This window comes from Pholis gunnellus (assembly GCF_910591455.1).
Source record: "Pholis gunnellus genome assembly, chromosome: 16".
In the NCBI taxonomy this organism is placed as follows: domain Eukaryota; kingdom Metazoa; phylum Chordata; class Actinopteri; order Perciformes; family Pholidae; genus Pholis; species Pholis gunnellus.
The window spans coordinates 7,073,663-7,087,166 of record NC_136543.1 but is presented as its reverse complement, the minus strand read 5'-3'; the positions used below and the strand labels follow the sequence as shown (position 1 = coordinate 7,087,166).

General features: G+C 47.2%; 1 protein-coding gene across 3 annotated transcripts in view; it reads left to right on the top strand.

Annotated features, from left to right (window-relative positions):
* Positions 1 to 13,504, top strand: part of LOC306708118 (RNA-binding motif, single-stranded-interacting protein 3) — a gene marked incomplete at its 3' end in the record, with an annotated part of 180,058 nt that overhangs the window by 46,750 nt on the left and 119,804 nt on the right. For all 3 annotated transcript variants that reach the window (XM_079175841.1, XM_079175839.1, XM_079175840.1), the window contains exon 3: positions 4,032 to 4,090. In XM_079175841.1, coding sequence (XP_079031967.1) covers positions 4,032 to 4,090 — 59 coding nt within the window. The remainder of the gene's footprint in view (positions 1 to 4,031; positions 4,091 to 13,504) is intronic.

Here is a 13,504-nt window from a genome sequence, read left to right as displayed (position 1 = left end):
TGTTTTTTTTTACAGGCGGTTTCATTTCTGGCGTCTTCTTTTCTCGGGGTTGATCCGATGTTGCATCAGAATGATTGCCATGGGATTCCTATTAGGAGGGAGGAGGAAGAGAGTGACAAAAGGAGAGAGATGAAGGATACAGAGCAGGAAGGAGAAATGGAGAGGATGGTAAAGAGGCCCTCAGAGAGAGAGAGAGAGAGAGAGAGAGAAAGAGAGAGAGGGTGAGATTTGTGAGGAGGAGGGAGGGAGGGCCGAGGGCCAGCGGAGTCAGAGATAAGAGGCTGCGAGAGTGATTGAAATAGGATTAGTGGAGACAGGCTCTGCATCCCCGGCCACAGCATCACAGTGTTAAACCTGTGCTTCACAGGGACTGCCTCTGTCACATCAAAGCCTCCCCAAGCCTGCCTGGCAGAGAGGCGAAGGAGCCACCGGCAGGGTCGTCCACAGCAACACAAACACACACACACAAACACACACACGCGCGCGCGCGCCACATACATGAACAGGCTGATCCCGTTCTCCGTCCGTCTCCAGTATGCCTCCATTATACGGGCGGGGAGCTGGCTCCTTCCACCTCGCCTTTTCATCTCGCCGCAGTGTCTTTGCGGTGTGCATTTGGACCACAGAAAGGATGCATTGATGAGCCATCTTTAACATTTAATGAGGCTAGCAGTGATGAGTTGGCATTGGAAAGCTACTGTCTCTCTGCATCCCCAGAGTCCAAACAAAGTTTTAATGAGAACTTTCCCCCAATTTTGTGCCAAAAGCACTGAGCTTTTTAACTGCTTCCCAGACTGAAAGCATACAACTTTTTTTTCCACTTAGGATCTGAAGCAGGGCCACACCTGTGTGCAATTAGACAGATACGCATACAGGGACGAGCATATTAGCTAGCTCAGTGGCTGGCATGTAGAGCTGGGAATAAATCATTATGATCAATATCTGTATTGTGATGTAAGTTCTGTGGTTTAGTTATCACAGTAACGTATACGTGAAAACGTGTCTCCTCCGGGAGTTTAAGACTGCGGCTGTGACAAGAAGCGATACCTCGGCACCAAGGCGATGCCAGAATTCTCAAAACGTGACGTTACTCGTCTCTCTACCGTTCCGCAGGTACGATAGGTACGATAGGTACGATAGGTACTGCGGATAAGGCTCACAGATAACAACAAATCTGTGTTAGAATCGACAGGAGGAGAGCTAGTTAGCTGTTAGCAGCCGCAGGACAGCACCCTACCAGTCCAGTTTGACTAAATAACGGAGCTAACAGCTAACATACGGAGGTCGCAGTGAGTTAGATTACTGCGTTCAAGTTCCATTCAGTAGAAATGAGTATTGGGGCGAAAGTGATCATGATGTGTTCGAATCTAATCTTGTAAAATGTATGTTTTGCTAGAAACTTGAGGCGGGTCATCTGGGATTAAATATAAATTCACAAAAAAAGGGAATAGAGGAGTGTATGTTGAAGCACGTGGGATTTATTTTACCTCTGGAACTTGACCGTATAGTTTCACTGGTGTATCGATCGACTTCTGTTATTGTGACATCATGTTGCTTTATAATTTAGTGAGTAACTTGTATGATCCTATTTTAGTATTTTGGCTCGGTTAAAAATGAACTGGTTTTCATCTTCACTTTTACTACACATTTTAAAAAATTTGTTTTAAAACATACATTTCTTCGTATTAAATCGTATGAATAGTTCCTTGACATAAACAAAATGTTGTTGTCTAGCTTTATTGTGCTATCAAATTATATAAACCATTGTTAAAGATTATAGTCAATCGCAAATTCTTACTCGTCGTTCTTCTCTAGTTTGTTCCTCAACAAACGGTGAATATACTGCAGTTGCTAACCCAGCTCTGCATGCTCTCTAATCACACAGCAGCACTCACGGTTCCGTGTTCGTCTTGTGTACTTCAGCTTGAGAGCGCCTCGATGTGATCAAACGTCCCACGTTAGTCCTGTTCTGTTGCCGTAGATTATGGATCCCTAAAGCTAAAATGGCCTGTTTATCTGCTGAAGAGAGACAATTCACTGATTGGTGAGTGCTCCCTCTCTGTGTGTGTGTACATATGTGTGTGTGTGTGTGTGTATGAGAGCTGGTAGTTTTCCTCTAGTAGCTCATCAGTTCATATCCACCACCCACCCCACCGCAGCATGCAGTAAATAGAGTCTCCGCCACTCGTTGAGAAATGGCACAATTATCCCCTGCTGGTGAAATATGGGCCGGGATGCACCACTGCTTCTTCCCTACAGAATGTGTGTGTGTGTGTGTGTGTGTGTCAACACAGCAAACATCCTTCCCCTCTGCTCACTCATTGTGATGTGCGTTCACCACACAGGGAATTGTTCTCACTTATGTATTTATACACAAACATGTATGCATCGCATACGCAAGGTTCATTGTACAAGCGCGCGCACACACACGCACGCACACACACATGCAGTATATGCAGACATGCAGATTGGCACACACACACACACACACACACGCTGTACTGACAGTGCTACAATGCTTCTCGCCCTGCACACAATGCAGAATGTTGCAGTTTTAGCTGAGACAAGCAGATAGAATAACTCACTGTCAGTCAGTCAGTGAGGTCAATCTTTCAATTCCCCCAAAAAGAATAAAAAATAGCAAACCCACTGTGCATGCAGAACTGTGGAGTAAAGGCATGTAAGGCCTTTCCGTTTTGCAGGGAACTACAGCAGTGATGTAATGATAATAGTGAGCTTGTGTGAACCATGTCATCCTTTGTGTTCTGCTTCAGGCAAATACTACATCTTACACATCTTACGTCTCTTATATATGGGAAATAATTCAAAAATATTGCACACTCACCTAATTGAAAAACCAAAACTGATATAGGCATCATTACCACATGCATTAACACGTAGCCCGGGTAAAAAACCCATCAGAGGGCTCCAGCAGCACCTCCCACCATTCATACACGTGGTCAGTGAGCTCTTCCAGCTGCAAAGAAGATATCAAAATACAAACCTTAAGTAATCAATGGAGGAAGGTTCATGGTGATATCTATTAGTTTATTGTTCTACCCTATCCACCTGTAGTGTCTACTAAATGTAAGGACTTTTACAATACGTAACTTTTAAAGGCCGTTTTTCTCAAAATGAGTTTTTCTCAGACTCTGAGACAGAAATCTCCACTTCAGTAGCTCTTACATACACCGCGCTGTCCAATTCCATTCCTATCTATATTCTGACGGTTTTCACAGGAGGGGTTTGTTCATATATCATTCATAGCCTGATTTATACAACATTTTACTCCTAAAAACATGGCGAAAATGGATTTTTATGGCAATTCTTTTTTTTGTTTTACGGTGTGATACAAGGAGATATCTCAAATTCCATCAGCAAGAAGCTTTGACTCTAATATGTCAACAAAATGAAACAAGGATTTTGAACCTGGCTTTATCCAATTTTCAGATTCATAGTAAATCCGAAGCTTGCTGCTTGGTTTATTTATAGAAACGGCCAAAATACAAGTGAACATGAATAACGTGTTCACTCTTTAAGTGCTAACTAACACCCACAAGGTCTCCACACCTCAGTATGCAACAGAATGAATGAGTATTATTGTAAACCTCACTGCTGACTGCGCTTTTTGCTCACAGTGTAGATTTCAGGTGTAGAAGGAATAAATCTGAACTGAATATGTACTGTACACTAACGACTTAACTTTTAAGAGCGTTCGCTGTGCTTGTGTGCTTTTAGACCTTTTGGAAAATGTTCAGTGACTCGCTCAAATGTCAGAGGGCTGCGCATTCACTTGAAGTCAGCCATAAACATAATGATATTAACCTCAAGTGATTTCTCCTTCCTCTGGCTTTTGACATTTGTGCGACTTTGCAAATTGCCAGTTGCAACTAAATGGCACGGCGTATGTAAAATAAGACATCTACTTAAACCGCGGGACGGCACTCTTAGTGCCCCCCCCCCCCCCCCCCCCCCAACAGTCAAAGGTGTACAGGTCAAAAACACTCAATTTCATTTCTCTGTCTTTACAGGTATGGAAAAATAGTGTCAACCAAGGCCATCCTGGATAAAAACACCAACCAGTGCAAAGGTAAGTCATTACTTTGTCCGTCTTGTACGCGCTTGTTTTAGTGCGCCAGCCATCACTCTTAAGAGCATGTCTTGTCACGGCGAACAGCAATCCGAGCCGTAAATTTAGACATCAGCCGAGGAAGCCTTGCACCGTAAATCAGTGATTTAGAGAGGAGCTGGCTCAACGCTGCAGGAAGGCTCCTGGTAAACGGTCTCCTCTTCCATTTCCTGTTTTGCGATATGGAAGGCCCATCCTTTTTGTGTGTTTTGGGTCAAAGGTCCATCCACAGTGGATGGTGCGCACATGCGGCGATGACATTAGCGTTCTCGTTTTGAACCCGTTTCTTGTGCACGCAGGCGCACCGCGCGCATTTACTCGCTTCAACGTCCGCGCATACTCGACCAATTAGAGGGCTAACAAGGGAGCTGGGATTTGATTAACTGTTTACTATCGTTGTCACACTCACCTTCTCGGGGTCTTGGCTCCGGCTTCACTTCAGCCACCGGCCTCGCATTGGCTGTAAATACATTTCACGCGCTTTTTTTCTTTTTGTGACCAATCAGTGGGTAATGATCAAGACCAGTCTTCAGTGAAGAGAGAGGGAGGGAGAGAGAGAGAGAGAGAGGGAGAGGGAGGGAGAGAGAACGAAGCGATAGCGAGATGAGAAAAAAAAAAAAAAAAGATTAGTGTGCTACTTGCCCCGAGGTGTCTGGCAGCACTGTTTAAGAGCTATTGAAGTTCCATCAATACTTTTAATTGCTTTTTGTGGTTTCCCGGCTCTGAAGTGTGGCCTTTCAAGGTGAAGCTGCCTTCTTAACCCTGCTCCACACCTGAGTTTATCCTGCCAGGCATGCTCAGGGTCAAAATGCTGAGGAAAATAACCTCTAGCCTGTTAGAGGAGAGAGAGAGAGAGAGAGAGAGAGAGAGAGAGAGAGAGAGAGAGAGAGAGAGAGAGAGAGAAAAAGAGAAAAAGAAAAGGTTGATTATCTTGACTGGTCCTTTTCTTTGCGAGTCCTACGGGCTATGAAAGACGAGACTGGATGCATGTTAGTATGAAGGATGTATCTGCAGGTCGCAGGACACAGCACAGGGTGGCTGGGTCAAGATGGGGAAACAAATGTAGAGGAAGGTTCGACTTTTAATAAGTCGGTCTCTAAACGCTTCTGTGAGACCGAACACAATCGCCCTGGTTTTGTCGCTAAAACTGTGTTCGAGTCGTGTGCTTGTTAAGCCTGTCGTAGCAGTAACACATCCACAGAACTGTTCTTGCTACGGCCGCTCTGCTAACGTGCTAACAGACACACACAGACGGTGCTGCTGCTGCTGTTGCTCAGAGTCTAAAAAATACTAACAATCTCGTAGCTGTCCTCCAGCCGGTAAACGTCTCCAGAATGTGCCTCGCGGCCGCTGGGTCCTCCAGAATCTCCGGCTCTCTCCCTTGGAGCCACGTCTGACTGAAAGTGTGCTGTCCCCACGTGGCATCATGATGCGTCCCCCCCCACATGTATAGATTAACGGTTGAATGTGTTGAATGTAAGGGGCATCTTACAGGTAGGTTTGCATCTAAAACTCCCCAGACGTTTGCTAGGCGGAGATCTCAGTCGGTCTGGTATCGCGTGACTACGGCGAGGTAAACCGCTTCCAGTTTCTGCGACGAAAGACATGCACTGTGCTCGATCCCAGGTTACGCCTTTGACTTGAGTTCAAAATCAGCTCGGCTTAGCACTGTGTGGTGTGGGAGACAATGTTTCCCATAAGTCACCCTCCTGGAATGCAGCGCTGCAGAGAGGCCAAAAAGCAAACATAAGCAGACGTGTTTTATGACTGGAAAGGATGGTCCTGCTCTGCATTCAGCGCGAGGAGGAGGAGGAGGAGGAGGAGGAGGAGGAGGTGTCTACAAAGAGTGTGAGGAGAAGGACGGAGTAACCTTGAAGAGAAAAATACAGTCCTTTAGCGTTTGACAGAGAGGTTGAAGGAGAAGCGAAAACGGCGACAACTCTGCACCTCTCCCCCCCCCCCCACCACCACCACACACGTATCTCACTATCTCGTGAGAGGTGAGCCGGTATCGGAGCATTAACGAGGCACGCAGGTGCATTGAAGCCCGGGTGGGCCGGCGTGCGTCCGCGCTGCCGGTAACAAAGCGAAGATCGACACATCGCCCTGATGTAGTCACGCATTGTTTCCAGTCATTTGACCCCCGGCGACCCTGATACTTGTTTAAATGTCAGGCCGGCGGCTTATCGCTGCCGCGCCGCCGTCACACGGGGGCGAGCATCCCTCTCCTCCTGCTCCCCCTCCCCCTCCTCGCCTCCCCCTCCTCGCCTCCCCCTTGTGTTATTTGCGTTTTGGTTCAGCTCAGTGAGCACGCCGCCGTAAACAACGTGAGAGGAATGGGATAGAGAAGAGGTCAGGACCGGTCATCTCCGCCACAGAGAGAAAGATCGGCAATCAGCCCGTCGGAAAAAAAAAAAAGAAGAAGAAGGGATCATATCTTCTACTCGCTGACTGACTTGGTTTCTCTGCTTGGACTGTTTCCCTCCCCTTCATTTTATTGATTCCAAAACTTTTGGTATAGTTTGACTTTTCATATCGTGAAATATATTCTGAAAACATATTGCCACATTTTTATAGTAAGGTGTAAGTAAACTGGCAGGATGTATGTATTGCACACTCTGTTGTGTGTGCTCATACCGACTGGCCTTCCGATTCAATTACCATTCACTTGTCAACGATTCCTGAGGCATCTCAATGCATTACAATGTTTTATATCACTGCACATGCCTACTTTGTCACCACTAAATACACATCTGAACAGTCTAGGATATAAACGTCTGCATGTTTTCAAAAGCCGTATCTGTTTTACCCTCCACAGTACATGAATCATGCAAAAACAAAACATAAATCCTTCTGCAGTGCATTAGTAGTCGGCTATAATCTACAAAAATGAAGGTTTTAACACAGCAGCTCTACGGCAAGGCACTGAATTCCTCTGGCATTTCACACTGCATGAATTAGCTTAGCAGCTAGCAGACTTTGGTTTCCATCATCTCACTACAGAACACCACCGCAGTTGGATTTCAGGCCGCATGCATTGTTTATTTGATAAAAGAGAGCAATGCATCTTAGAGTCGAGACGTTTCCACACCTCTAAAGACATAATGTGGGGGCATCCATTTCAATACGGGGGTGCAAATCTCAAATGCCCGTGTGCAAAACAATGCAGGGTGGCCCAGCAAAAATAATTATTTTGGAACAAGCTCAGCTTATTGACAAACTATCGAGCCAGTGAACAGGTTTAGAGACAAGTTACATGCCACCACAGCTTGTTTACCTGAGCCTACAACTCAAATCATTATGTGGCGACTGCAGGGATTCGTCTGTGTCCACTCTTGTGCCCTCACATACACACTGTACCCACAGGCCTTTTGCCATGCTGTTGCTAGGGCAACAGCTTTGGTCCAAGTTAACTTCCTGGCAGCTTCTGCATCAACAAACAATGCAACGGGAAACACAAATGTTTACAATGTTTACGCCGTGAAGTCTGAACAGGTCCTCGTGCTTTTGTATGATATTATTTCACTTTACTTCAAGTTCGTGAATGTTAAATGTAGAGGGCCGCCTTCCCTCAGCAGTCGTTTTGCCGGTCGGGTCGATAAAACGGCTATAAAAAGATGAAATTGAATGTGAGAGAGATGATGGGAAGGCGGACCGCTGATGATGTGTGAGATGGAATAGTGAGCGTGGGAGTGTTGAAAAGCAGAAAAGCAGTGATGACGCTCTCTGTACTTACAGGTCAGATGTTAGGGAAATGCGTATCTTAGTGTGCGCCTATAAACATGAGCCAACACACGTATGGCGCCCACGCATGAACACACACACACACACACACACACGCTTTCTCCCCACTATACATCCATCTATACGTTTGCCCCCTCAGTGGACGAGTGTGTTTGAAGCACCACGTCACAGAAAAAAAAAAAAATAACGACACACCAAGACCATGTAACACACCTCTCCCACGCACTCGAACACAAAGGGCGCACAAAGACTGATCGTACACCCCCCCCCCCCTCCCCAATCCGTCTGCCCGAGGTGTGTTGGGCTCCTGCAGCAGTGGCCACGCAACAGATCTATCAATCCTCTTCCTAACATCACAGCATGCGTGCTCGCCTGCCTGTCTGCCTTTTCTGGCTGCTCTGCTCCACCACCGCACCACGCAGGCCTTTCAGTAAGCCTCTCTATCTTCCCAGCGCTGACTCACTCCCTCGCTCCCTGCCTTACTCTATGACACACACACACACACACACACACACACAAACACACACACAGGCTTCCAGGCACACGCATTTGTACTTTTGCAAGGGTACACAACAGTCGCATACACACCGTGCATGCCGATAAATGCACACACACGCGCGCGAGCACACACATGCTTTGGATGTAGCCCAGCTCAGAGAGAAATGCTAACAGGAAGTTGTGAAAGGGCCTTAGGGGTGTCGAGCGCTGTGGGTAAGAGGAGGCATTCAGCTCTTCATCTCTCTCTGTTTTGCTCTCATTGCTCATCCGCACTCTCACACCGCTCCTCCTTCCCCTGTTTTGTCTCTACTTTTCTCCCTGGATCTCATACACTGTCTGTCTATATTATCCTTCCCTGTGCTTTCACGGTTACTGTAGAAATGCAGCAGAGACCCAAAACCTGCTCGTTTGCCATCCGTGCCCACGAGGGCCTCTTAAAAGGCAGCGGCTGCGTTTGAAATAAAGCAGGGCCGACCGAATGGAGACGTTTTTGTTTTTTCCTGCCAGAGCCCGGAGGCAGAGGAAATGACCTCAGCCCTCCGAAGGACCTCCGCCCCCCCGTCCCCCCCCCTCCGCCGCCGCCGCCGGGAGATAAGGCTGCGTCGAGATTCCCCGGCCTGACTGGCGCTCTGCCGCGACGGACCACCGCTCTGACCGGTGGCAGATAGATGAGATGAGAAGATAGTCCCCCGTGGCCGTGTGTTCGGCAGTTTGCTGTTGTTTCTTTCTTCGCCCTGTAACTCACCATCCATTCTTGTATGAGGATGTTTAAAAAACTCACAAGGGCATTACATAAACTCGCATCTTGAAAGAATCACTGTCGTCTTCACTCTATTATGTGGGTGACTTGACGTGAAACAGGCCAACTTGCTATTTGGTCCCGGCGAAGTCCAATCACGTTTGAAGTGTTCAAACAATTGGTTGCATACATCAAAGTGAAATATATGTTTGGTTTGATAAAACATGTAGTTGTAATGAATTTACAGCAGAGCGTCTTTGCATACTGTTCCTGAAAACTCTCCGCCTTTTGAATACTGAATCACTGTTTGCCGAGCTGGGCTGGGTGCAATTTAACAGCCTGTCAGAAGCTTGACCATTACAATGCGAAGCATCCAACGCCCTTACCAGAGCATCAGCCTAATGGAGAAATATCGGCAATGTTACATTCTATAAAAACAGATTTATTGCTGCATCAGTGCCCGAGTGGAGTATTGCATGACTCCGAGCATAAGGGCTGTTGATGAATGAGGTGACGCTCTCCAAAAGGACCTATTTTTCATTGTCACGTCCATGTGTATCTGTGTGTTTGGGTTGGGGTGGGAAAGAGGGGGAGGGAGGGGAGGGGAGGGGAGGCAGAGAGTGCTTTTTGCATCCGTTATTGGTTTCTCATTAGAGGGCTGAGATATAAACATTTGTCTATGTTGTACACGGTGCCGGCGCAATTAAGGATTCTCTTTGCCGCCCCCTCTGCCCTTTGAAAGTGAATTATGTGCAGATGAGAATCTCGACTGAAATGTGGCCAACAGCGGACCTTTTTCCAAATGCCTCAGCTCGCTGAAAGCCCGTTCCAGAAAGAGGCGAGAGCGGCCGGAGGAGCGCGGGAGGGAGAGGGAGCGCGTGCCGTTCTCCTGCTTTGCATTGCGTATTAATGACTCTAATTAGCAATAGCTGAGGGATAATCACATTGATTTGGACAGATTCAGCATGCGGAGCCTCACTGGATAACACCCGCAGCCTTTGTTAGCATCACATACACAAACAAACGCGCACAGACCAAAAAAAAAAAATCCCTTTTCTCTCTCCCCCCCCCCCCCCCCTTGCCTCCCCTACACCCTCCCCCCCTCTGTCTCCATTCCAGTAAGTTCCAAGTTGGCCGTCCACCAAGTAGGCATCCGATTGGCCAAGTTTGTCGTAAATAGAAGCGGCCCGGGCCATAGGCGCTGCATTCCTTGAGCTCTGACCCCCCCCCCCCCCACACACACACACACACACACACACACCCCTCCACTTCCTGTGCTGTTCTTGGATGCAGCGCGGTCGTCGGCCGTACATGTGTGCGTATTTTGAGGGACTGCGTGTGTGCGGTGGAGGTCGCGGTGAGGTGAAACCCAGGGGCCGCAGAGTCACAGATCAAAATAGACCAAGGTTTCCCGGGAACATTTTTTGCACACAGATGCGTTGCAGATTGGAGGAATTTGTTTCGTTTCCGAAGCGTTGCTGTTGACTCTCCCGTCTTGTGGATCCAAACAGAGACCGAAAAATTCCGTAACGAACTTCGACAGAGTACAAGCAGACCCTTGGGGATTATCTGGTGCAGATGTTTGTCACCGCCGAGTTCTCTTCTTCTCTCGTCATTGGCTCCTTTCTTTGCCTTGTTTGTTGACAAAATGCCTCAGAGGGCACTGGTGGAAGGTGAGGGGGGCGTACCTCAAGTCATCTCTTATCCTGGACCTAACCCGTGGATGGCGGGGGGGAAACCGCAGTGAGGGATTCGAACGTCCACTGACCTGCCAAGGCCCCGGCCCCCGTGCACTTCCCCTGACTAATGATCCCACCCGTGATTGGTTAAGGAAGGCATTAATCATAACTGCAATGAAGAGGAAGGCCAGCTGGGGGCGGCCAGGCCGTTCCTCATCAGCGACTAACAGATGCAAAGGAAAGCGCCGCATAGAGGGAGCGGGAGACTATGTCTAGATTTTTAATGTCCGGCTCTACCTGGAGATTCTCCCCATGCTACGAGGGCGCCGGATTTTCATCGATCCGGCTTTTGTTCAAATATTTACCCGGTCCTCGTCGTCTCGCTGGTGGCGCGTTCGGGTTCCTGACGTGATAACGTTGCTTATTACAACCTGTCGCTCAAAGGGGGGGGGTCAATGTGATGGAGCACGAGACGGCAACCAGCACGAATACTAACGGTGCAAATCCCCCGGAATAGGCGGAATGATGGGAGTGCGGTTATTTTAAGACGCTCTGTAGGTGGAGTGAGAGAGAAGTGTGGGGGGGGGAAAAGGGCCGCACCTGCTCTTTGTGTCAAAAAGTGCTTATACTGCTTGTGGCATTTTCACATCAACGGGTACCATAATGAGCAGCTATCCAGGGTTGTTTGACATCCTAACCTGAGTGTGTGTGTAGGTGTGTGTGTGTGTGTGTGTGTTCTTTGGTGGTTCTGTATAGCCACTCAGTGTTTTTTCTTGCCCCGGGTCTCGTTTTAACAACCTCTTGACAAGTAATTAACACCCTTTTGGTCTCAAACCTCTCATGAGTGCTCTTCAGGTGCTGCACCAAACACGTCGGCGTTTGCCATTAAGCTAGCGTGCTGATGGAGCCGAGCAGCGACGTTATCAACAGATCTTGAATGAAGACCATATCTGCACAGTTTAGGAGACATCCTCTTTTTTTCTGCTACTTTAAATCACTGAATGTCAGCGATGAGGAGACATTCTCCCGACGTGTGAACGGCTCTTCAGGTCGGCGAAGATAATCGTGTATTCCTGGAGGCTAGGTCTTCTGACACCATTTGTCTTGATGCCATGTTTTAGCACCACAGCGTGGATTTCAACATAATTATAGACCTCTTATAACGCACATATTTTAAATGGCGCCTTCGATTGTCATGCTGGATTTATAGCTGAGAATGTCGTAGAAGCCATATGGTGCTGTGATATAGCTGAGTGTGAACGGACGGGAATTAATTAAGGAACAAAGGAAGGAGGGTAAGAAAAAGGAAGAACAATTATGACGAGATAAATGAAGAAGAAAGGAAGGCTGAGATGGAAAAGAGATCATTATTGTGAACCCAGGTGTTAAAATACTTTAATATTCAACCTTTTGAAAATGTTAATCTAACATATTATTTCACATTTCATCCCTGCTTCAGTGTGACCAGAATTACTCGATGGTGACACTTACTGCAGGCTGATCTGCCTGTCAATGTGATACTAGTTTCTAAAGAACAGCAACATTACTACGATTTATCTAAAAAGCGTGTCACAGACATGAATCAAAGTCATTAATTATTTTAAACTCAACACTTCCTGTTTCCATTTTCTAAATAAAAGCCCTCTAGCATCTTTCTGTCGACAGAATCCCTTCATATGCCGACATAAGGCTTTTGTTTTGAAAGGTTTGCCGTACAGTATTGTGAAAAATGCGGTGACTTGCACAGCTCTATTAATTAATACCGTACTGGCTTTTAATTGTAGATTGGCTTATATTTTTTTTTTTACAGATGAGCACACGCTTCTAAACCGTTTTATGTCTCGAGTAAACACACGTGACATTTATTATGAAATCAAATTGTGGCCCAGGCGTCAGGGTCAGGGAACAGTTTCATCCCTTACGTGCATCCAATCTCTCCCACGTCTGCAGGGGCATCGCTGCTGCACCGAACTCATCTGAAACATTTGCACAGATATTGGATGAGGAATTAGTTTTTTTTTTCCCTACCTCCTGTTCAGTTTGTCTTCGGCACAATGAGCTGCCAGCGGCCCCTTTGGCCGTGAGCCCTGGCTCTCTGCCCTCTGCAGATCCTGACTGCAGCTCTCTGACAAGGACACTCCTACACCTGCAGAGAAGATGACAAGCAATACAATACAGCCAATGGGTCGGCTGCTTCAGCCCAAGACGAATGCTTTAGCTATAAATCCATGCTGCAGGGTTGATAAGTTAATTGCCTGTACCGCTATCTCCTCGCCTGTGTCTAATATGGAAGAGGCCTCTGTGAGAGTCATTTCAGTACAGATAGTGTTGTCTCCTAGCGCGAGGCAGCCAGGATGCCCTCCTTTACTGGACCAGTAAAGGAGGGATCTTAATTTTGAGTCGGTCCTAGAGCTGCAGTCCGCGGGAGCATGAGAGTGGTTTCATGCGTTTGTGCTCGCATGTTGTTGCTGATCTCCCTGATGTGTCTTTAGGTCCATATGTGCACAAACGCTGTGTGGATTGGAGCGGTTGCAGATTGTGTAGGGTGCCGCATGTAGATGAGGTTGTGGTATTATTGCTATTATTTAGGGCTGCACAATTGATCGTAACAATGCCCAGTGCAATTTTTAAATCGCTGGAGGTTGTTTGTTAAAGATAAGGTAATCCTTTATTAGTCCCACAGCGGGGGACGTTTACAGGATTTCGGCAGCAAAG